The sequence below is a fragment of the Acyrthosiphon pisum genome, chromosome A3 (genome assembly GCF_005508785.2).
Source record: "Acyrthosiphon pisum isolate AL4f chromosome A3, pea_aphid_22Mar2018_4r6ur, whole genome shotgun sequence".
Taxonomy (NCBI): Eukaryota; Metazoa; Arthropoda; class Insecta; order Hemiptera; family Aphididae; genus Acyrthosiphon; species Acyrthosiphon pisum.
Window position 1 is genome coordinate 11,074,913 of NC_042496.1, and position 26,527 is coordinate 11,101,439.

The following is a 26,527-nucleotide window of genomic DNA, read 5'->3' on the forward strand; positions in this document are numbered from 1 at the left end:
CTATGATGATAATTGATGAGATATAGGTACCTTGGAAGGTAGATTTACCACTAAATCATTCACATCTATGATAGGTATAATTCATAAGTTACGACTAATATCTTAAATCAAAGATTAGGTCACAGATGCGATTTCAAACTTTAGGTCTTAATACTTTGTTGTTTGATTGATTACAAACAATAGCAATAATATTTAATTGTCTATGTTTATATAAGTTAATTTTTGAATTTTAAAAGCTTTTTGTTTTTGTCTAATTTGTATGTGGTAAATTATTTAAGTACAATATTTTGAAATCCAACGATTGAGTATGAAAAGAAAGATAGTAAATTAATAAATACTGTTCTATCATACATTCATCCTACACAAAAAACACGACAATGACCGATGCGCGGGAGAGTTGCATTCTTTTATACTTGACGACCACTTTGACCAATAAAAGGAAACCATTTCCTCAAAATAATTTCCTTGCAACAATGTACAGTATATAAGGCGAGGTGGCTTTATAGGTGGGTGGGTATTGAATACTTTGCCCCCCCCCCATAATTCAAATTAGTTTGCGCCTCTGGCAAGCGCTATACACAGGTCACAGGTGTAACATGTTTATGTATGTGAATATATTTATACACTGGGCCATTCTTTTAACAGATGTAAACACTCATCAGCCATCATCTCAAAAAGTATTAACTCTTTTATAGATTTTCTGATCCCCATAAAGATAATTTTTTAAACACAAAAATTTGGAACTTGTTAATAAAAAGTTCATATTTTTCAAAATAATGTGTGTGTACATTGTTACAATAATCGTTACACCCAGTATAGTTGGTAGAATTATTGTATAAACTATAAAGTAGTTACGTCTGGGTTACCTACGTAAGACTTCAGTTTTCCTGATACAACAGCGACGACGGTGAGAAACATGTATCTACGGGAAAAAAGGAACGAAACACACGAATCATGCTGTAACATTTCGTATGCAATTCTTGAATAAATATATTAGTTGTATCGTACACGAGTATTATCATGTTGTATTAAAGTCGCCTAGATATAATGCACAACTCGTATTACGACCTGCGCATTATCATAATTTTGTATTTAAAACAGCGCACGCGAGCATATTATGTTATGGTTTTATTTTGTTTTAGAGGCTGTCTTATACTAGATGGGTCTGAAATATGTAATATTAAATGTACATGCACAATATAATGTGACTCATTATATTATCTCATGCGCGTATAACCCATAAGTGGTTGTAGGGCACGTTTGCATTCCGAGCACTTTCATTAACGAAAACTTCTTTCGACTGGTACAAATGTCAACATGAAATAGTATTGTGTTACCTACCTACTTTGTAGTTAATACTTGTCTCTGTACGACTGCCAAGTTTATTTTGTGAAATGAGTAGGTACTTTACATGTCCGATCGAGTTTAATACATTTTAGATTATCGGATTCGTATAAGGTGCCCATTCCACTGACCGAAAAATGCATAAATTATCATTGAATTTGGCTTCGACACATTATGCTGACGATGTTATTATAAACATTAGTCATTAATACGACTATTGTACATTATCAAAGATTTTAGACACAATAATAATAATATGAGGTCTGCAAAATATGTTCTTGATGAACACAATAGGTACTGTTTATATTTTAAGCAAATACCTAGATTAAACATACTTGGAAATCAAAAAAAAATATTTAAATAAATATTCTAATAAATTATTCTGTAATATTATACAATATATTTATACCAATAGTGTTTGATTATGTAGGTATGGCCGAATATTTGTTGTATAATGTACAATATTTAGGAGAATAAAATATGCATTGGTCGTTGGGGGTACTTTTACAAATCGATAATAACTTATAAGCAACATTTTTATTTGCCAGTGTTTCATATAAGAACTATATATATATATGACTGATAGTAATGAATAATGATAGTAGGTGTATAGACGATAAGAACACATCACTTAGTAGAATAGTGTGTATACTGCATACTATAATATAACTATACGTATTTGTGTACTATACATAAATATATTATATATATTATATATACTTATTTGTATGCGTTTAAACAGCTATATATGATGCCTATACCAGTTGTTGAGATATATTATAGTATACAAAGAGGAGGGGAGGTTGCTATAATGTTATGAGCATATATGCGCATGGATGGCAAGTCTCACGAGGCTTTCACTTAGTTTTTCTGTTAATTTACTCGGGTGATTTATACACCAACGAAGAAAGAAAGCAATTTATGGCAGCGGGTCCTTTAATACAGTATTAAGTATTTACCCTATAAGGTGAAAAAAAGTAATAGAAAAAATTACTTTTATTAATATATTATATTATGAGTTTGACCTTATGCTACATATGCATATGGACACTACATATTATGATATCCCTACGTTTAGCTTCATTTTAAGATCAAAAGTGCCAGTTTTTAAAAACTACCGTAGATCTTATTTTTAAAATAGATATGTAAAAAAGTTGCTTATTTCCTTAAAATGTGTTAATACCGTTAATAAAGTATATTTTTAACCACTGTCCAATTTTCGCCAGTCACAAAATAAGACTAATACTGACGTTTTTTTAATATTTATTCATAGGTACCTACCTTGTAAATCATAAAAAGGGTGTAATAAATTTTTAAGTTTAATAAATATAAATTACATAAATATATATACATTACAAAGCTTACACTTTCAATCTTTCAAGTTAACTAAAACTAAAATTGTTGAAATAAACGAAAGGCCAATCAACTGAGTATTTAATTGCTACCATTCATGTTTTTTTAAATAGGTACATTTCTATTTAACAATCATCATGATTCATGACCTTTTGTACTTCTTTCGTTTAAATTATTCGCCAATTGTATTTATGGCTTGAACATTTCTATTGTTGTTCATGCTTACAATGTGAATGCATAACATTTTCTCGGGTTAGTGCGATTGGTAAGCTTTAAGTACCAACATTAAAAACTTGTAAACATTATAAAATCAATTAATTTTAACTTTTAAATGGAAATATAATAAAAATATGGCATGTATAATCTATTTTTGAATAATCAAAAAACAAATTACTACCTATCTATTGTATCAATATTCAATAATAAATTATATTGCAATTATTTTAATACAAAATGTATTATGTATCAAGATATTTATTAAATATTATACATTTAAATAATATATTGTTACTAAGTAATACTATTTTTGAAATAGTAATTTGCATTAAAATAATTTAATTTGCTTATAACAAGAAATTGTATGTAAATAGCTAAAACTGTAGAATTAAGGCATTTTAAAATAAGATGTAATAAATTACTCAAATTTAAAAGAAATTCTATCAATACAAGAGTGATACAATGTCATCAAATCACATCATTCGTACGTATATTAACTCTCAAAAAATGTTAAATTATTTAGTTATTGTAATAATATAATATAGAGATTATTACATTTTAAATTATAATTTATGAAATTCTATAAATGGATAGCTATGGCTTATCTGAAATGTTATACATTTAATTTAATGATTTTTATTCTATTTTTTTAATATTATTTATAAATCAGCAACATCACTTGTGCTTATTGTAAAAAATAATAGTTTACAGATTGTACAGTTAATAGGTTAAAAAAAATTGTAACTATCGTACATTCACACATAAAAAAAAAAAAATAGTAGGTAATTGATAATGATAAATTTAATACTTTTTTGTTAGTTATATGTAGGTTTATTCTTATTGTGTTTTCCATTCCGTTGTAGGTACATAAAGAAAAGTTGTAAAGATAAACTGACAAATACTAAATTAAAACGAAAATCACGTACTATATTTACGTAATAAAATAACGTTAAGTTGTAAGATACTAATATTAAATAGCATTAGGATTTAATTATTTAGTCAGTTTGAAGCACTTTTTGTGATGTCTAAGAATAATTTTTAAACTGATGATTATTTAGCTATTTTACCCAAGTATACAACTGACGAAATCATTATAATATTTGAAATTAACCACAAACGTATACCTAAAAATTTATTGTTATAGCTTATGCTATAATATAAATATAGGCCAATTGAGTCATTTCGTTTTACGAGAGAAAATGTTGAGGTTTTTAAATGTTAGGTATTGGAAATCAATAGACATTTGATTATTATTAAATTAATACCAACCTAATATATATTAGGACGTGTTTTAACTTTATAATTAATACTTGAAATCATTTTTAACAATACTGATGTTAAGTAAATCTGACAAGTAATAAAATATGCAATTGATTTATATCAAATCAACGAGTGGGTAGGTATATAATTCATATCAATCAACTTGTACAATGAATACAAATACATGAGGTTACGAAATTATATGTCATCAATTATTTCATTAATGAACACTGAATATTAAGTTAATACATTAGTTTTCACTGCAACAATATAAGTTATCAGTTTCATTTTCGTAATTAATTGTCTTAGAGACATAAAAATATAGGTAAGTACATTTAAACTCTATAAGAGACGGAAAATCAAACATAATATTATACAGTGTCGTCTTCACTAAGACAGTCTAGACTCTAGTCCAACGTCATACCTCACGGAAAAAGATTTTAGCACGGTTACCAATCTTTTTTTCAAAAAAAGAAACAAATTGGATATTGATGGTAGAGAACTAGAGGAGATATAATGTTAAACCTGACTAATTTTAAGTCAAATATTAAAAATCAACTGTTTAAGCATCTGGCTCATCATCCCTTCAATTAAAATTATTGATTTTTTGTATATTTATTCAGAATGTTACAGTTATGTTAATTTTTCACTCCACAGTAAATCCTATTCATGTAAGTAGCACCAAGTTAACTGTCAAGAACCGATTGATTTTTTGATAAAATTTTAAAAATTCAATATTGGAGTGTCTTTGAAAAAGAAAAAAAATTGGCACGTGGTTTAGGAGACAAAAAAGTTTGGGAACCTCTGGTCTAGAGTACACGAAACAAATGAATTATTCTCTATTATCGTATATTGGCTAAAAATATAATCAGCGCTGTGTTATAAGATACAGATTAGAAATAAAGACAACCATCGGTAATGACTAATGAATAAATGAATCTTACACATATCCAACAATGCATAATATGCACAATTGTACGTTTATTAAATATATAATCAAAGAATAATGAACGATCTCATTACACACACACACACATAAGCTGTCCGCTAATGTCAGTTTACATTAGAGAGAAAATCAATTTCACGGATCACATTTAGCACGTTGGGCACGTATTATACCATTTGGAAATGAAAACTACGAATTAATGCAGCAGACGAACTCGCACGCGTTATTCGCTTGCACACAAACAGACGATGACTGGTAGACCATAGTACGATACAATACCTACGTATAACAATAATTATAGTACTAGTGAAATAGCATATATTATAATAAGTAGTGGAAAAAAATGAACGCGACGTACTGTGATGTTACTGCTAGCGGTGTAGGTCACACAAACGCAATGAAAAACGAATGCAAACAATTTGTTTCACGCCGATCTGCAAGCAAAATATTATAGCTCCACTCGTAATTAGATTGTTCACCCATTTATTTCGTTCCACGATACAGTCATCCAGTTTTGAAGTAATGATGATCGTTTCCTATACCCACGTTGAAGTTACGATCATTAGTGGGAAGTTAACTTTACCTACTATAGTTCAACGGGTTTCCAGGGCAATAATATTATCATCAAAATCCCTCTTCTTGGCCAAGCATAGATCACGGGGCATGGACAAATGTATTGCAATGAAAATAAATAGCCATATAGGTACCATAATACCATAACAGTACATATAAGGCTATAACTGTAAAATAATAGAAATACTGAAAAATCTAAAAGCCAAAAGGTAATTAGTAAAAGGTAAATTAAATATAAGTGTACTCAGAATGGGGATGGATATATGTATATAATATATACAGAACAAAATGATCTTTTATAGCCAGAAAAATATTTGGCAGCCATCCCTTTGTATTAGCGTTCAAAACCTAATACTGTTTGACTATTTTCGAGAAGCACATATTTTTTTTATTTAAACACTGCACGACTCAGCACGAGCCACAGATTTTTAGCAATGAATATAAATAACATCATAAGTCATATCTTACAATATTACTAGGTACCATTATTAACATTAAATAAAGAGTTTATTTGCTATAAAACGCTGTAAAGCCGTTTTCAACATTTTATTTATTTATTCTAAATGTTATATAAGCTAAAATTCATCAAAATGCATTTTATTAAGAGATATTGAATAAAGTTTTTTTATTGAGACAAATAAAAATATACAAATTTTAAATAAATTTTATTTTATTACGATTAATTTTATTAATATATGTAATATAATATATATAAGTACCTACAGTGGCTAAACAATAACAAGTATTAAGGAGAATAACGTACATACTATATGTATATAATAGGTACATTTTTTTAGAACCTAGGTACCTATATCATTGTTAGTATAAGATGCGGTAAAGTATACGGTGTACGTTGTTTATATATTTCTATCAACACAATATAGCAAGGTATAGACTCCCTATAGCTATTTAAAACTGCTGACAGTACAAAATATTTGCGATAATACTTGTCATGTAGGTACCATGTAGACCAAACAATGTCAGACAAAAGTCATAACGAAAATCGAATAAAAGGCAAGAGAACTGTAATTTATCCATATCTAACATCCCTCACCTTGGCCAGGATACAGGAATACAGGATATAATATATATATCAGGGGTGGCTAACTTTAAGAGAGTCACGTACAGCTCAATATAATGAAAAACAATATGAAGAGCAAGAAAAGGAATAATACTATAACTTATTGCTAGTAAAAATGTTAAGACGTTAGCTGCGTTTTGGCGTTTAGGATAGGTATATAGTAGATACGTAATAGTGCCTCATCGTTATACTTTTTTATACTTTTCACTGTATTTTTTTACTGTACATTCTAAGTATTTAAATTCCAGGTTTATACGCACTCCCAAAAATATTATTTATATTATAATATACGCTGGTTTTTTCAAAATTATATATTATATACATAAATATAGTGCACTATATGTGATATATATCACATATAGTGCACTATATGTGATATATATCACACGTGTATCATATATAGTATATAATATACTCGTACCTAGTGCATGAAAATGTAAAGGTAAATAATCAGTAGGCATATTTCTGATATTATTATATTCTCCAGAATTATTATAAATATATTATAATATTATAAATGTCGTTAAATGTCGTTAAATACCTATGAGTTTAATTTCTAGGTTTACTACAATTTTATTGTTTTTGAAAAATTTATAAAAATGTTGACCTTAAATTAGTTTCACTCAAGTAATAGTTTGTCTAAAATTTGATAATTTCTTAGCACTTATATGCTATCCAGAAAAAATATATATATAATATCACAATATATAACTTACAATTATGCAGTATGGCATATCGTTAATTATAGTCATCTAGGTTACATTATTATGAAAGCATTAACACTAATTTATATTCACCAATTAACTCAACATCTAAATTTGATGATTATTTCAGAAACACGTGTGTTTAACGGAAAACTCTAATGTGAAAACATCTATCAAACAAACAATGCATACAATATGCAGCACCAAAAAGCGACAAACAAAGATTTTTTACAAAATATGTCCTTGAAATCATGATGAAATCATATTTTTGTTACAATAATAATATCGTAGCATGGCAAAGGTTAGCGGGTAGATAATACATAATACAATAAGATTCATAGCCTTGGAGTCGGAAAAATAACATCAATTCTTACAAATAGAAAGTAAACCTTTATTTTTTGTCTCCCTATTTAAATATTATCCTAAAATAGCATTGGAAAATATGACTGTCCTAGAAAATTAGAAAATATATGATGTAGGTAATTTTTAGTATAAAAAACTAATAGTTCCAAAAAAATATACTGTCATATATTTTTGTAGTTCATATAGATATAAGAGCTTAGAACCTAATAGTAAGACATTTGAGAATCTATACAATTTTAATTTTTAATTTCACGTAAGTATACGTATTGTTCAAAAATAGTTTGAAAGTAATTTTCTATGTAGTAAAAATAATTTTATTTCAATAAAAATTATAAATTATTTTTGTACATAAAAAATATTTAAAACAAAGATTAATAGTTTGACTTCAAAATTAAATAAAATTAGAGAAGTTTTATTTACCTAGTTATTTCCTAGAAAATATGTTTCATTATATTACAAATTACAATACTATACATTATGTTCCTGTACCTATAATAATTATAGTTTTTATTATGTACGATTGTTGTGTGTTGGAAACCATCCATTAAGTGCATATGACTGCCTAAACCTAAATACATTTCAGAAAGCAAATGTTTTAGTCTTGTCACGCATACTCTATGAATATAGAAAATAAAGATTGGATATTTTCACGCGCACATCTTAATTTATGACCTCTATCGTTTTATAGTTAGTCAGAAATTGTTTTATAAAATTCCTATTAATTCCAATACTTCTATAGTGTTATATATAAAAATGTAAGATCAAACAAGATACCGAATTACTATTTTTGATGGTTTTAGTAAACTTAACCACGACATGCACAGACATAGCAACACTTTAGAAATTATTAAGTGTTATTTTTATATTGAGATAACTTTAGTTTTATTATAAAAATGTATAAAACCGGCTTGGTTTAGTGACTCTAGATTTAAATTTTTTATACTTGAAGGATTAAATTAGACATGTTTCGTTATAAATTACTTATAAATTATAATGAATGTATTTTTATTGTAATTAAATCACCAATACATTCTTAAGCAGGTATTCATCATTTAAATTAAAAACCATTTATTTTTTAAGAATCGTTATCCTACCATAAACTAATGATGAAATAGAATTCGATTTGAATGTTTTAATATTAATTGTTATGCCAACTTACAGCCGAACAGGTAAATGTTTAAATTAAAATATGTGCAGTTCAGTCATAATATTATGACGACGGTTATATACTTTAATAGATAACCATCGTCAAAATATTTTGCATTACATTTGATAATAACAGTTGTGTATCTGTATTATTATAATTTGTTATGTAGAACTGTAGGCTTTTTTTTTGGGGGGGGGAGGGGGCGACACTAAAATTATTTATAATTATTATACATAAGCTTATATTCTACCTTACATATTACCCTTTTAAATTTTCCACAAAGTTTACCACTTTTGTGTCTGATGAGTGGTGACCCTTTTCTAGAAGAAATAATGCTAAATATTCAATTTCAAAGGAGATTTCTGGTTGGACAACTTACTATAATTTAAAATAATATTTATATAGTATAATATCTTTAATTTGGTGATAAATTAAAGACCTTAAGGGGGCTCAGGAGCCAATACATGGTTGTGGGCCACTGGGCCGGTCCCCAACCAATGAAAAAATAACTATTTGCCCCCATGGTAGGCGGGTGACGGGCCCTAACGCCTGTTAGTTCAAACAATAAAAAAATAATATATTTTTAAATAATGCATTTTTCTTCCAGCAGTCACGGTGTCCGGAGAGAAAGGCGGCTATTCCCCACCCGGGCATGACAGATACCTACAAATGCCCACATAAAAATTCTGCTAAACACTCACATGTAAAAACTCACTGTTCCAAACCCTACCACCACCACATTACTACCCTACAATTGTACCATACAAAATGATTTTTAAAAATAATATCACAACAATATATGAAAAATTGTAACTTTAACAAAAAAAACTATTGTAAAAAAAAATGTATAATATTTATATCAACTAATTAAATATTTCCGTCCTGTATTACTAATCGAATACTAATATTTATTTAGCTACTTAGTATGTTTATATAATATATATAATATGTCAGTCACACATTTTGAACTAAGATTGCTTCAATCAGTGTATGACGGGCAGTTTAGACTTTTAAATACAATTTATTTCCTTACCAAAAACACAAATTTAAAACTAAAAATCAAATTAGCACTATTATCTATTTAAGTTTAATTTAAAATAATCAAGGCATTATAAATTATAATATGTGTTTACTTAGAATTAATGATGTATAATTGGTATATTAAAATCTAATTTAGATCGATAACATATAGTATAGTGTGAGATTAAATTCACACAAATGATAATATACATTATACTTACAAACTAAATCTTTTTCCTTTAGGTTTTAACAAAATATAATATTTGGGTTAAATACACGTCTTATAATTTATAAAACATACATGGTTCTTGGCGTGCGTGACGCGGCCGAGGTACCTCCAACGTGTATAGGTAGGTAGGTACCTACATAATATACAATATAGAATTATATACAATCCAAACAAGAGGCGCGAACAAACGGGATGGGTTTAATGAACATAAATGGGTTATTTGAGGTCAACCAATTATTATTATTAGGTTTAAATTTTTTTCAAAAAAGCATTTTTATCTACATTATAATGTAGCCCGCCACAATAGAGCCGATCCTCTTCCGAACCGTATTGACACATCCTTTTATATTGTGTTACCCGGTAGTGTGAGAACAATGGAAATAAAACAACAACCCGCGAGTCTTGACAGTTTCTGCAGAAACGAGACCGGCTTACTCGTATATAGTTACTTGTGTGTATAACTATATTATGAGAGGAGTAAGTTGTCGTTGGGCGTGTACCCGTCGGCTTAGAACTTATAATTGAAGGATATGTCGGTGATCCCGTAAATTACTTGTTACATAAAAATAAGAAAAAATGTAATTTCGTAATAACTGGTAAAAAACACGTGTGTGCCTACCTATACACGCACACGTGTATCAGTGTATGATGGTAATACTATATAATAGTAAGTTTTTTTATTGTTGTTGCATAGACGCGTGTTCAAGTCAAAAATATATATACGCAACATAATCAACACACAGTGAACTTTGATCTCAGAATCTTCGGCTTTGCACATCCAATGAACCGGTGTCCTACTACCATGCAGCGATCGGAGGTCGTACCCACGGTGATAGGGGGGAAGGGGCTCAAATATGGGTATAATGTGTCATATTATACGGTATTTGATTATTATGAGACGTTAGTTGTGGCACAAGGACGGTCCGTGTCCCCGGAACCACAAATTATATTTACACGATTACAAACAAATAATGTAACACAATTATGCGCACTCCATGTTTGGTATAAAAACTCTAAACACTACACTAACGTATTATATTTTATTCGTAATTTTCAGTAAAATACTAAAATGCGAATAGTCTAAACGTTTTTTTTCTATTCGTGGAGATAAAATAAGGTAATCTTAACTACTTTTTTCTTAAAATAATCCAGACTTGTATTAGAATAAATTTCGTTATAGTTAGCTAAAAGACTTAAACGTATTTAGCAACTTTAATTCACAGACATTGTATTTTTATTTTTTTTATACATTTTGTTAATGGTTTGTACGTATTATAACCATCAAGAGAACCGCTTTATGAAAAGTCAAAACCTATTATATTTTTAATAATTTAGTTTGTTAAAATGGAAGCCTTTATGTTGAGTTTTTATGCTACATATTTTAGATTAATACTAAACAATGAATATTAATAATAATATATATATTTTAGTTTTATCTAACTTATAACTTATATGAATTAAAATAGTTAATACATATTATTATCAAAATACTAGGTAAAGAAAACTAGGTCATTTTCTAGATTGTATTTATATTGTAGATATGGTTAACGAATGATGTCTTTTGTAAAACTTTATAATAAGGGGATAAAATAATCGCTACTACATAGATATCTTCAATATACACTATAATAAAATGCTAAATTATTGAGGTCATGTAAATAATTAACATATAATCAAATATTCTATAAAAAAAAAAATAGACGATAAGAACAGTTGAAATTTCTATGGGCTTTGTATACATTTACTCTAATACATATTATGTCAATACTCAACATACTTAGGTACAATTAAAAACATTTTAGTGGTCAAACAGTAGATATAATTTTGAAAATTACGTATGTTGTATGCAACTAATAATAGCATTACCTTAGAGTTCTTTTTTGACATTATCGCGATCGAATTGTTTTCCTCAAAAATTATACACACTCACATACAAGTAATATATTAAAATTCAAAACATTATTTTGTATACTGCTAAAATGTTTCCGATATATGTTTGAAAATCTGTTACATTATATATATATATATAATTTACTTACCATGTGTTCTTAGTTTATTGCATTATTTTATGACGGAGATAATAACTATTAATTTTTTTTAGTTGTAATACATAAAATAATAATATTAATATCTCTATAAATATACGAACAAAAAAAATTACTTGCACAATCATGATAAAACCAAAAATAAGTTTATAATATTACACGCTATTAATTCATCATACATTATAAAAACTAAAGAATTTATCTCGGAATTAAATAAATATAATTAGTGTAATGTGAAAAAATAAAAAGGAGTCATTATGAATTATGATTTGGGGTATAAATACTAAAATATTTGTATATTATATATATTATTCGTTTTAGGAAGTAGTGTAATAGTAAAAGGTAGGTACTTAAATATTAATAATCGTTATGGAAATAGGTATTGTGGATTATATTATCAGTAGGTAGTATTGTAACAAATAATTAGATTCAAATACCAAAAATGAACAATGGATTAAAAATTAAACAAAACGCTTAACGTGATATCATTAGAAATACCCAATAATGATAATAACTATTTTATGTAGTCGTTTTACACTATCAATAGGAGTTTTAGCAATACCCCAAATAGTCATATCCCAAAACATACAAATTACTGAAACATTTCGTTTTATGGATGATTTCAATCATCCGTAACACCAAACCACATTAATTTAGTATAATAGAAAATGGCAAACGACTATTTTTGACCAATGTTAAAATATAATACAAAAATAATACCTAGGTGTATAGGTGTTATGAGTATATAATAGTTTATGAATAACGAAAAATATAATGAAATTTTTTTAATAATATTAAAATTGTCCAATAAATGTTAATATTTACTGTTTTCAATAAAAAAACCTCGGTTTTATACACAGAAATAATTTTCTAATATCACTTGCAGGTATTAATAATATAAACATTATCTTTACTCTTTAGAATATATAGGTAGACATGTGATAACACCTGCTCATTTTTTATATATTTTATTAAATTTTTGTCTGTCGGTAGTTTCTCCTATTGCCCCCTCCCTCACACAAACTCCCCTTGCTATCGCATAAACCAGTACCTACATTGCACGTCCGCGTATTCGGCCTTCATGGACATTGTGCACGCCGGCTCTTTTGTCGCTACTGGTCAAACAATACGTTTTGCCCAATTTTCATAGCACAATGACGCCTGTTCAATATAAGTATAAACATAGTACATATAAACGGCATACAATATTGTGCATAATATACATATATTTATATGTATATATACTATGTGTGTACTGTGTACCTATATTAAGCGCAATTTGCATGCTCCCAGTGGTGTCAACGATCGGGGCGCCCCCCGCCTTTATGTAATATACCTATAGGTATTAGTGTATTTCCTAAATAGTATATACAAATATATTAATATATAATATCTACATATGTCACGAAGAAACAACCTACAAAATGCAACATAATTTTTGGGAAAAAAACCCTTCATCCGCAATTTGTAATGCACAACTACAACTGCAACCGACACAATGGCAGATTTATGGTGGGAGGGGGGGCGTTGTGGTGGTCAAGTATTCATTGTACTTTATATATCACTCGTAAATATTCCTACTCACCCCCCGCTCATTTCAACAAGCTTCAGATCCACCCCTAAACCAAAATCGAGTTATTGTACTCATACAATGTGCTCATTTTTTTTTTAACTAGATAAATTAAAATTATTAAATCGTTAACCTATATGAACGTTTTGTCACGTCGCCTGTGTTCAATAGTAGGTTTTAAAACCTGTGGTCGCGCATATAGCCCAAACGGGTTTGGCAGCGGAGAGTGATCAAAGTGAAAACTCTCAGAGTCAATGTCAACTGGATGTCGTGGGGAAAAAACAAACACCTAAATCCATTCGAATAAAAACGAAATACCTTCTTTTTATAATAAATATTTATACTTGAAGTAAAATAACTAAATGTTTAGTGACTGCGGAAGTAGGTTCACACAATAAAACTTGAAATGAAAATTCAGATTGTTGAAAATGTCAATCTACTATAATTTACCATATAATTTTACTGTACTATACTATTATATATATGGGCACCGTATAATTGCTTATTTTACTAGGTAACAACTTTTGAAAAAAAAATTGGAATGGCATAATATAATAGATAGACAATATTTAAATTAATTTGAACCAATTTTAATCATGAAATTAGTAAAATTGTTTACAAAAATGATATTGTGTATTAATATTAATGAAGTAAATCTTTCAAAAGTTGTAAAACCCATATAGGTAATGTGTTTGTTTTTATAACGAGCAATAGGTATTAATAGACACTCCTTGAATCATTTTATTATTGAGTTCTTCTTCATTAAGGTCAATCACCTAAAATACGATAAGTCACCCATTTTTCTTTTAATTAAAAAAATTGCATGTCATTCAAAATATGATAATGTTCGGTAATAATCGCATAACTTCAGGTAAGGATTAATGTATGCTGCAGTTACTTACATATGGATGGAATAACTAAATTGTAGTCCTACCAATACTACGTACCTATAATCTACATATGCCTATAGATATATTTAACAAGTAATAACATTTAATTTTTAAATAAGTCTTAAGACAAATTAATTACTTGACTACATAAACCACACAATAGTCAAAATGTGCTATTAGAAAAAAGTACAAGAAAATTAATAACTTTAATAATTAATTTTAATTAAATTAATATCAACAATATAGGTAGGTAATAGGAATTAATGAAATATAATATAAACAATTATTATTGTTTTATATTAAAATAATTTACTAATGTCTCTATTAGTAAAATAAACTAAACCTTTGATTTAAATGACTTCAAACCAATGTAACAATTTAATTATATCTACGTCTATGTTTGACGTTTGTACGTTAACTTTTTACGGTATTTAAATTTTTCTGCGATTATGTGAGCTTTTTTTCAATGTAACTCGTAACTTGCACGAAAATTAAAATATCGTAAAAAAACAACCGTACCAACGCATATTATAATGCTCTGAATTTTAAGTTTGATGGAATATCAATTCACTCCAAAATTAGCTAACAACAAAAGATTGGTTTTGCTATAGGTATACAAATTTACTATGTTTCTCATGGGTCAGAGAGAAAATACAACAAATAGTACGCTGATATCCTCTTAAATTATTATATTGTAAGTACCTTCCTAGTATACCTATTTATAACATAAACTTTTCTCTGAAACACACCTTTAAATATTATTTACACTTCATCAACTCGAGTTCCATGGAAACCACACACTTTTAAAATTGTATTGTTCAAAAGTGTACATTTTTAATTATTTATACCACGCAATTAATTCGAAAATCGCATAATTAAATTCCAACCACAAGAAATATTTCATATTATGCAGGGAAGAAATTATAGTTTACTCAAACACTTTCATGTACGATGCTATAAATATATGTACTAAATGTACATAGCCACATAGGTATCTACTACCTACTTAATAGGTACCTACGTATTGAAAACTAAAAGACGTGCAATCAATTAATTATAAATAAAGTACGGACAGGGTTCAAACTTCAAATAGTATTGGTGTTAATGTTATTTGTGTTATCCTTCGGCCACATAATATGTGTGAGCAAGTCTTATATTGTTATTTTTAATTAAAAATAAATTATAAATAAAATATTTCGAATGTCATTGAATAAATAGTGATGAGTACGATAATATGAGAGCATTCATATACAATTATATGCATTCATTTTTGGTTTTTATAGAATATTTTAATTTAAATAAATCATTATAATTTATGCATTGCACTATTTTAGTTATTATTTATTTATATACAATCTACATAGACAAATATAGTTTAAAGTTGAATGATATTATTTTTTATAATGATTTGATGCCAAACTAATGAAATGTAAACGATTATATAGAGCCATAAGAGTCATATAGAGTTGGTACATTTAACGGGCAACGAATTGCGCGGGATCAGCTAGTTCCATATAATATTTATGATATAGCTATGTAAGAAAAATAAAACTATAATTTTTGTTCGGTAAGATTATTTATTATTCTCTGGCGGAATCGATGGTGGCGGAATCAATATACCTTATCCCCTAGTATAAAAAGGTCTGGCGGAATCGATGAAACCCCGTAGAAATAACCCTGATGCAAATTTGCCACCATGCGCGTGACGGTCTTGAAGGTTCTACAGTTTCGCTGGCCCTATTATAGTGAAAAGAATCCTTTTGAACACATTACATTGGATATTTCAGAATTTTGGCCACCGTCGTGATCCCATATAAATTTATTGACCGTAGGTAATCTTAGATCAAATAATACAATTTTTTAATATATGTTAATTTTTTGTAATTTTAATAATGAATTAAAAATAAACATAGGTATTATAAGGCGACAAAAGACCAGTATCAGTATCTGTAAAATGTATATTTAAATTTTTATAAATCCATTGATTTATAGTTAATTATAAATACCTATGCATTAAGATGTTAAGAAAAACAAACTTTATTTAACAAAAATTGAACGATTTGTATAAATTGCAGTAAAATAGATGCTAACCAGGTGCGTAGTGACTAATGAGAATTGACCATAATTGGCATTTGTATCATTTTATGGAACTTAAAGCTATCCGTATAGTAGATGGAGAAATATTCTATCTTTACCCATTCTTTATCCGTTCTCATTACAACGGGTTCGATTTCACTACCTATTAAACAATGTGTACATGGAGCGTACTAAATAATATGCCATGATGGAAGTATTCCCAGTCCGGTTTGGAGGTCATTGCCGGATGTAAATTAGACCAATCCAAAGAGATGAATAGACAATTAAAATGCTCTTGTAGGTTGCAAATTAAATATCAATGACGTCATCGATTCGAAAAATTGATCGTGTTACGTAGAAATAAAACAATAATTTAATTGTTCGTCAGATCCAAGAATATAAACTACGTATACTATACGGTTTAAGTGGTATTTTAAAATTTGAAAGTGGAAGTAAGAATAATTTGAGTTAAAAAATTCAAATTAATTAATCTGAATTGGATGTTACGTATATTAATTATTATAACGAGATGAGCAATAGACCTCAGGCAATCCTTGTAGTAAATAACACTCTTACTTTGTAACTAGTACCTATTACTCATTTAATTAAAGCGTTAACAAACAACTTACTGATGAAGTGTTTGGATATTATGTGTTATAAACCAACCATAAACGTATACATTATTGTGTAACTATGGATTGTTAAAGTTTAAAAAAAACTGTTACAAAGTATTATTCAAAACATAACTTTACAAAATAATTAAAATATAGTAAATAGATATGGTTCAATGATGGATTGATTTAAAAAAAATATTTTATTAAAACTTGTAGTAAATCTGGAGATCTCTATCATGAATTTGAAAAGTATAGACTCGTGTGCACTAACCGTGTTTTTGGCTTTTGCCTTTTGGTGAAATTTGAAATGCTTATTGATTCCCATGACCTGTCTATGAATGCATGGATTTTGATAAATTATCAATTTTACTTCTAGCTGATAATTAATTTACAATGAACATTTTGCACTATTGTCTGAACTAAACCTATACTAGCATAAAGTTACTAACGTCTACTAGTGATTACTGATTAGTGAAACACAGAAACTACCTAGTTGCAGAAAGCGTAACGTATGAGCCAATGCTATAGATACCTATATTATAGCCGAAGTGTGCAAACGGTTAACAGTTAAACATAATTTTTCCAAATCAAAATTTTAATTGAACAAAATAAAACATATAATTGAAAATTATAAAAATATTATTGAAAAATTGATTGTTTACAGGTTGAAGATAACTATTGATTGTTAATTTTAAAAATATAAAAGCAATTCAATTATATGCAAAATTAAGACTTTTTTTAATATATTATTTACGTTTATTATTTATTTATAATATATTATTGTGTACCTACCGTGTGTATAGTACTTATATTATATGATTGTTAGTAATTAGTTAACTTGTATGATAAAAAGTTCAGAAACATTTATTACATCTTTCACGATAAAAAAAATTCAGAAGTGAATACGAGTTTAAATTTTGTAATAACAACAATATTTTATTAATAATTTGTATTATTACATGGATATTTGTAATTTAATTAATATAGTTCGTGAAAATTGTTAATACAGAGTTTAATATAAAACAAAATTAAATAAACATGTTTTTTCTGTCATTAAACATCAAGTAGTTTACGGTTTAGTTTAACTACATATATACAATGTCACAAAATAAAGTGAAATTAGGTCCAAGTAGAAAATGTAAAAATTAAATATAAGGTTAACAAATATTATTTTATAATCTTATCACATTATTTACGATATTTTTTCAGTCAATATAACGTATAACATTCTATTTGACTTATAATACTTATAGTTTACTTTCTTCGCGAAAATAAATACAAAACAAAAACCACAACCGGTTCCCTCAGGCACTTAAACAATTCTTTCATACTATTCCGAAACGTGCGCATTGACATCCAAATAACTTAAAGTTGATTAAACAATAGCTTAACTACAATGAATATATTATAAGCTATTGTGATGTCGTAAATAAATAAATAGAGTCCGTTATTTCCTTATGTAGCTCCAAACATAATTAATATGTAAGGCTTAATTTTGGAAGGAAAAAAATAGTTATTTGAAATGACCGATATATTTTTACAATACAAAATAACACGGGTTTTCATGCCTATTGAAGAATTTAAAATTTGTATAGTATATGTCACTTATATTATTGCTATTTATTTTCCTTAGTCTTGGTTAATTTTTAAAAATTTTAAGTTCAAGACAATTATCGTACCTAACTATTTCATTACCTACCTGAATAGGTTATAGGTTAGGAAAGTTTAAGTTAATAATTATATATATAAACATATTAATACATCATAATATTATGATTATTATATAGGTAGTGTTAAAATATTTTTTTTAAATATTACACCCTATATTATTTGTAATTAATTATAAAACTACTCAAGATAAATACATAATTTTCTAAAATTTTAAGAATGCTAGGGAAAACTACTATGTTAACTATACATATTGTCATGTAAGAGTTTTACCAACTAAAAATATCAATAAAAAATGTAAGCCACAATGAACGTTTCAAGTGTCTGACATTATACAACACCACCAACCACCACAATCATTACGGTGTACTTAGTGCATTACACAGTGGCTGGGTTGAAAACATATTCGTGTTCCACCACCGACCCATTACTACACTTTATAAAGTATAAACTATTTCACAGCGACACTGTACCTATAGGTATACTTAATATTATATATTATAATGATGAGAAGACGATGGAATTGTGTACTGCCGTTTCTTCTAAAATTACAAAAAATTTTAATTTCGATGTAATATATAAAAAAAGAAAAAAGATGAGATACCAGCGAAGTCACCTATCTTCACTTGACTATAGTGCTACATACTCATAGTATACATAGCGGATACATTTGAAATCAATAATTCACCAACCTATGCATTCGGAAATTGAATTTTAGTTGGGATTACTTTAGAAATTAGATGGTGTTCGATTAATATAATATTAGAATACCTATATATAAGTATATGTTATATTAAATAGGCTATCGTTTAACGTGTCAAGTCGTATGCTGTTTGGTTATCTAAGCTTCCGTTCCATACTAATGTATTAAACACACAGTATGGACAAAAGTACCTCTTCTCCAAGCTACATTTCTATGTCGTGGCACACTAGTTTTTAATATAGGTATAGGTACAATTGATCCGACCAATTTATCTATTCCTCTTATAAACACAAATGCGGTATAGAAACTATATTGTTAGAGCTTATAACCTGGTCTTCAGGCTAGCGATTCCATAAAGAACGTGTAAAAACTAACACATCATTGTTAGCTATATACTATGTTAACCTAAAATACTTAGAATTACAATACAATAGATTCTCTAGTAATTTTAAATTATTTCTAAAATTAATTTTTAAGTTAACAGTGAAACCATATTCTAGAACAAGAACAATACGACTTTACAAAATTTACTTTTTACATACATGCGTCTTTTGATATACGGTTATATCTTTTATGTATATGTGCACTTCACATTTGATAATGAAAAGTGTGTAATATTGTGTATGGCTATAGGTAAGTATAAATTAAGTACATTCAACTATACCAGTTAAGTTAGCATCTCCAAATATTTCCTGCTTTATGGCGTTCATATTTAATCATTTTTACCAAATTTAAAAATATTTATAATATTTTATTAGTATAAATAAGTCTGAAAATCTAGATTTAAACAATTTTAATTTAATTCATAGAATTTACAATAAAGTGATTAAGTATATATTTTGTATTTTACATTCAATATGTATAGTATCAATGGCGCAACTAAGCGGGGCCTAGACCCCCTGACCATGATTTAGCCTTCCAAAATATTCCTTAATGATTGAGATATAAACCCATTATGGATTATATTAAATTAATAATTTTGTTGGGTGGGCTGTAGCTCCTCCCCAGAATTTTAACCCTAGTTACGCTTATATAGGTATAGTATTCCTTGTATAAGAAGTTAAATTAACCACAAATTAGTATAAAATAGAACTAATAACGATAGAATAAATTCTTATTAGACAATCTCTTAAAAACAATAAAAATAAAATAATTTAATATGTAGCATTCGAACATTCAATAAAAAATAATAAGAAGAAACTAAGCATTGTTTTCCATGTTTAAAATACATTTTATAATAGTATTAAACATTTATACATTATTTATACTTATATATTATATTATATGCAGTTTATTATCTACTATGGTTGGTAGATACTTTGATTATTATTTTATTTCATCGGTAAAACTCACTAAGCTTAAGAAAAACTTCAAACAAACCATACAAAATGATGAAGTACCTATATATGTAGGAACGTAATTTAAACTCGTGTGATTTTTTTCATTATATTTAATTAGGGATTTCATTTTGACTAACTAATAAAATTCTAATATTTAATTTTTGACAAAAAGAATTTTCGGAAAAAAACGTGTCCATTTAGGTACTATAAAAATTAAATATTTTTTAATTCACATTACTTTATACCTTGATTTTAACATTTTAATTTTTTTTAAAGAAAATTAAGTGAATATTCTAATACGTATCACAACTTAAAAGATTTAATAAGTTCAATATATTTAATTATTTTCCTATATATTTTATTTTATTGTTAGGCATTAACTTAAAAACGGTCACTGTTTAGAGAATTGACATAGTTAAGACCCACGCTCAATAGTCAATGATCATTGAAAATCCGCCAACCCGAAAATGTAACGGCTAACTCCCACACTCACAATTTAAGTTTAAATGAAACTCACAATGTAGTGTCAGTTTTTTCTATCTATATTTTATTTCAGATAAGGACATGAATGGTGGGCGATCTGTTTTAGAAGAAAATTTGCATGAAAACACAAATAAATAGTTATTCTGACACAATAATTTAGCGTTGGTAAGCAATAAAAAAGTAGCTTGTCACTGACACCTGATGAGATGAGTCATGACAGAACAAAAGAAAGAAAGATAATAAAATATAATTTTCTTTTTAATCAAACCCCCTTGAACTGAAATCCTAATAAAAATTATTTTAGTAATAAATAAATCGTATCTGTTATGAAATTGAATACAGAGAAGTGTTCACTAGATAATTTGTACACTGTACAGACATAGATGGAAAATATTGTTAATAATTATTCAAACATTTTAAATTTATATTACGTAACTCAATCTCGTAGTTTCTATACAACTACACCTCGCGTTCACGCGGACAACTATATTAACATAATATTGTTAACTATTAAGTATATTACAAGTATTTTCCTATAAAGTTGATTTGAAGAAAATAATCAAACTAAGATCTGAAAAGTAATATATTTGAATAAAATATTACATCATATACTTAGGTATAAGGTATATTATATTATATTTAAAATATGAAATAAACAAAATCTTCCTTAAGTTTATGCATGCGTTCTATTTTTATTTATAATTATTATAGATTTGTTAAAAGTATCAGCTAATGCAAATAAATAGTGTATCAAAAACTTTCGCTTCGTATCTAATGGTATTTTAAAGACCCCTGGTCTTTAACTGATGTCAATGTTGCATCTGCTTTTTTTTGGAGAAAGCGAACCCAAATCATGCATAGTAATGAATGCATTTAAAATATAGGTAGGTACGTTTACTTATTTCTGTTCGTTAACTCCGTGTAGATTTTACATATCATAACACACGCACATCGCGCACATAATTCCAAAGTTTATTCCCGTATATCATGTTAGTTTATCACCTGGCCTTTTTTTTTTTTAATAATTTACATATGTATCATAATAAATTTAATCTGTTAAAATATTAATAAATATTAGAAATGTTCAGATTTATAGATACTAGTTTTTTTAAATAAGAAAATACTTGGTAGATTGTAATACATACTATTATTATAATGCCTATAAATCATAAACCTATAAGTAGTGAGTACCAACTATCTAGTATAAAGATTTAAGGCATATATATATAAAATGTAAAGCATATTAGGTACATATTAAAGGATATAGTCCTAAATTTAAATTTAAATGTAACAAATTGTAATATTGCATTATACATATTTTATACTGTTTCGTATTATTAAATCTTTGAAATAAATATTAATTTATTTCTAGCATAATTTTACCATGTAATTTTAAATGCAGTTTGTATTGTCTTCTTCTGAACACCCACGAAAAACATGAACCGAAGAAAATGTACGATATTTAATATGTTAGGAATATGTAATGGATATTACCGAGGATATTACCTAGACTTAGAAATATAAAATATAATATAAAACTATTATACATAGGTCATAGGTGCATATATTCAACCACACTGACTTATACCGTTCTAGCTATTTAACTATTTAGGAAAAAAACCATCATGTTTACTGTAGTTGCGTTAAAATTAATGTTTTGTGTTAAACTATTTAATCAAAAACAATTTTGTAATATTATATATGTATTATGTATATAGTACTATATACAAATATGCAATACATTAAATATTGTTATAACGTCCCTAATTAATTATTTGTTGTAAGTATAAGTACTGAGTACATATATTATAACGTTGATTGAATACAAAAAAATGATTATAATATAGGACTATGGAATAATATTGTGGTTTGTTCACTGTTGAAAAAAACTTCACATGTCGCGTAATCATTGCTTCACGCCTATAGTGTTATTAAGCTGTATACAAAACCGGGACAACCGTATTTGGTGATAAGGAGAATTATTATTGCGTGAAGAAAATAAAGAGATCATAACCATATTTTTAAACAGAAGCAGGATGAAGGTTTTTTTATTGCGATATCAATACATTTTCTAATTTTAAAATATTATAGGTTGTACATAATATTATATATAAATACATCGGTTTAATATTATTATTTTTTTTATAACTAGTAGGTATACGTAAATTCATTCCAATGTTGTATTATATGAGATAACTATATCAATGCTAAGGCCCAAAATGTCTCTAAAAATATTTCACTATAATTGAATAGATATAGGTACATTGTAGGTTGTTGCTTGTAACTTGTAAGTATACTTGTATTAGTTGTATTGGTGTAAAATAAGAAATTTAATTTTCAATTTTCAAAAATTTTCATTTTTATTTTTGAATTTTATATTGAAACGTATTAAAATCGTGAAGAAAACTTTTTTTATAAGTATAATATAACTTAATGTTAATTTTGACGTGACGTATTCTGAAACTAATATAAAACTATATACCTTACCTAAATTGTTTATTAATTTGTGTACAACGCTGAGAACGGATTCGTTAAAATGACTTACTAATATAATTATCGATGCTACCAATTAAATATATCATTAATTTTACTTCATGTACGTATTCGGGTATACACAATTATTTGGTCAAACATAAAAATGTTAGGATTCCAATATTGTATATAATTATAATATCCGTATAAATGTATAATAACTAAATAAGCTACAAGTATGAAGCTTTTGCGAAAGTTGTCTATACCGCTATAGGGGGAATTATATAATATATAGTGCGCACATGCAAAGCATCATTTATAATTTTACATCTGAACGTTTTTTGAGGGATGATTGACCAATTAAGGGCATTGGTAAAAGTCGTAGCTACATAAACACATTTTCGAAAACATGAGATAGGTATTAATAATAAATTAATAGGCACTTATATGTATATTAAAAAAATAAAAATGGTAAGGCATATTCAAAATTGATTACAAAATAAAATATTTTATCATACTAAATTATTATAAATAGGATTTAACTATTGAATATTTGAACAATGCTGTTTTTTAAAAAAAAACATTACTAATGCTTTTGAAACGTTGTCATATAATTTTGAAAAATTATAAATTCATTTTTATATTTTTGTATTGAGATTGAGTCTTAAAATTAGTCTCAATGGGTAATTACGTGGTTATAAATTGAAAAATAAATCCTGTACCTACCTATAACTGAAGAATGAGAAATGAGGAATGTAGGAATGACAAAATATTTAGAATACCTATTGAATGGGATGTTGTAAGATTTTAAAAGAGACAATAAGGTAGTAATGATAGTTCTGGGCAATTGAAAACTAATTCTTAGGTATATATACGAAATACAAATTGTAAGGCACCTGAAACAAAGCCTAAGGGTGGGTTATGGACAACAGTATTAATTGTTAATTAGATATTATAAAATCTGCGCACACCAAATAAAATATGCTGAAAAGAAAAACCAGTGACGAAACGGGTAGGCACGTAGTACCTCAGACAAGTACTCACCAATCGTTGAGTCTTATCGGGAGCGATAACGGTGATCTCGTGCGCTTGCAGGATGGTACCGTCGGTGGCGGCCGTGGAAACGCCATGGACGATTTTGTGGGGCGTAGACGGACTTTCGGAGCCAGCGAACTTAACGTTAAATATGTTGGGAACTTTAGTGATGAGCGACAGCCGGCGGGACAGTTTCCGTCCGATTTTCTTTGACTGTTTCCGGAAACGCTGCGCCTCAGCCTGTTGCGCAACGTTGTTCACGGGACACGAGTCCTCCATTGCTGCCGGTGCGGAGGCGCTCTTTCCCGACGGCGCGGGAAATTAACGCGAATGCCGCACAAACTAACGCGGTCTCACATGCACAACGTTAATCCCCGATGGTGTGATAACGATTGCGAACGGACTTCGGAAACGAAATACGCACGTGACCCCGTGAAAATAAAAAACGACACAGACGACCGACGACAGACACGAAAGACGAACTCGCGTGGACCCACGGCGAACGACTGTCGACAGCCTGCAGTCTACGCACATGACTCGCCACCGCCGCCGCCGCCGCTGTAGCACCGCCCCTTTTGACGCTTCGTCTGAGACCGGTCCGTCGCCGTCGGTGCGCGCTAGAATTTTGATTGTAATTTTGTTTTTTATTTTTAGTTAAGTTTTATTATTAAATAATGTTTTTTTAACTTATTAGTATTCCAAATCAAACAAATGGATGTTAACTCTGTACTGGAGTAGGTAAAGCAAAACAGGTTTTTGAAAAGAATCGGTTTCCTTCTAAGTAAATTATTATATTATATTGGAGGCACTGTTGAACGTTTTTCACTTACCGAGTTTGCTGTTGAAATTTCGATTAGGTGACATAGGTAAACCGAAGAAAGGTAATACAACTATGATTATTATAATAATACATACCTAGTACCTACTTTAGGTATCATACTTATACCAGTATTTTTTTTAAATTATTAAAAATATTAGATAAAAACTTTTATGCATTTAAAATCTGTAAATAAATTCTATCTATTATCAATACATATTCTACCTGTGTATATACAAAATAAATATTTGTATAGCAATACTACTGATAACTGACTAGTTATGGTATATGTGTCCCACCTTGTCAATCAATATACCTATTCAGTTAAATATAAACAATTTTTGTTTAGAAAAAAATAATTTTAAAATGTATTTTTAGAATTTTTTTTTTAACTTTTAGTTTAATTTAACTATCAATTACATTAATTATTATTAGAATATAAGTATTATTAATAATTCATAATATACTTATAATAGGTATGTATTAAAATATATTGGCTATTATGTGTAGGTATACCTATCAATTAATAGATCATAACTTATGATTCATAAGTATGGTAATGTACTAAAATGTCAACC

At 27.8% G+C, this 26,527-nt stretch overlaps 1 protein-coding gene across 1 annotated transcript in view; it reads right to left on the reverse strand.

Annotated features, from left to right (window-relative positions):
- LOC100163015 (uncharacterized) overlaps nucleotides 1-25,639 on the reverse strand; it is a gene marked incomplete at its 3' end in the record, with an annotated part of 64,941 nt that extends 39,302 nt beyond the window's left edge. Inside the window, 1 exon segment of the mRNA NM_001293498.1 lies at nucleotides 25,142-25,639. Coding sequence (NP_001280427.1) covers nucleotides 25,142-25,411 — 270 coding nt within the window.
- Nucleotides 25,640-26,527: the final 888 nt, after the last annotated feature.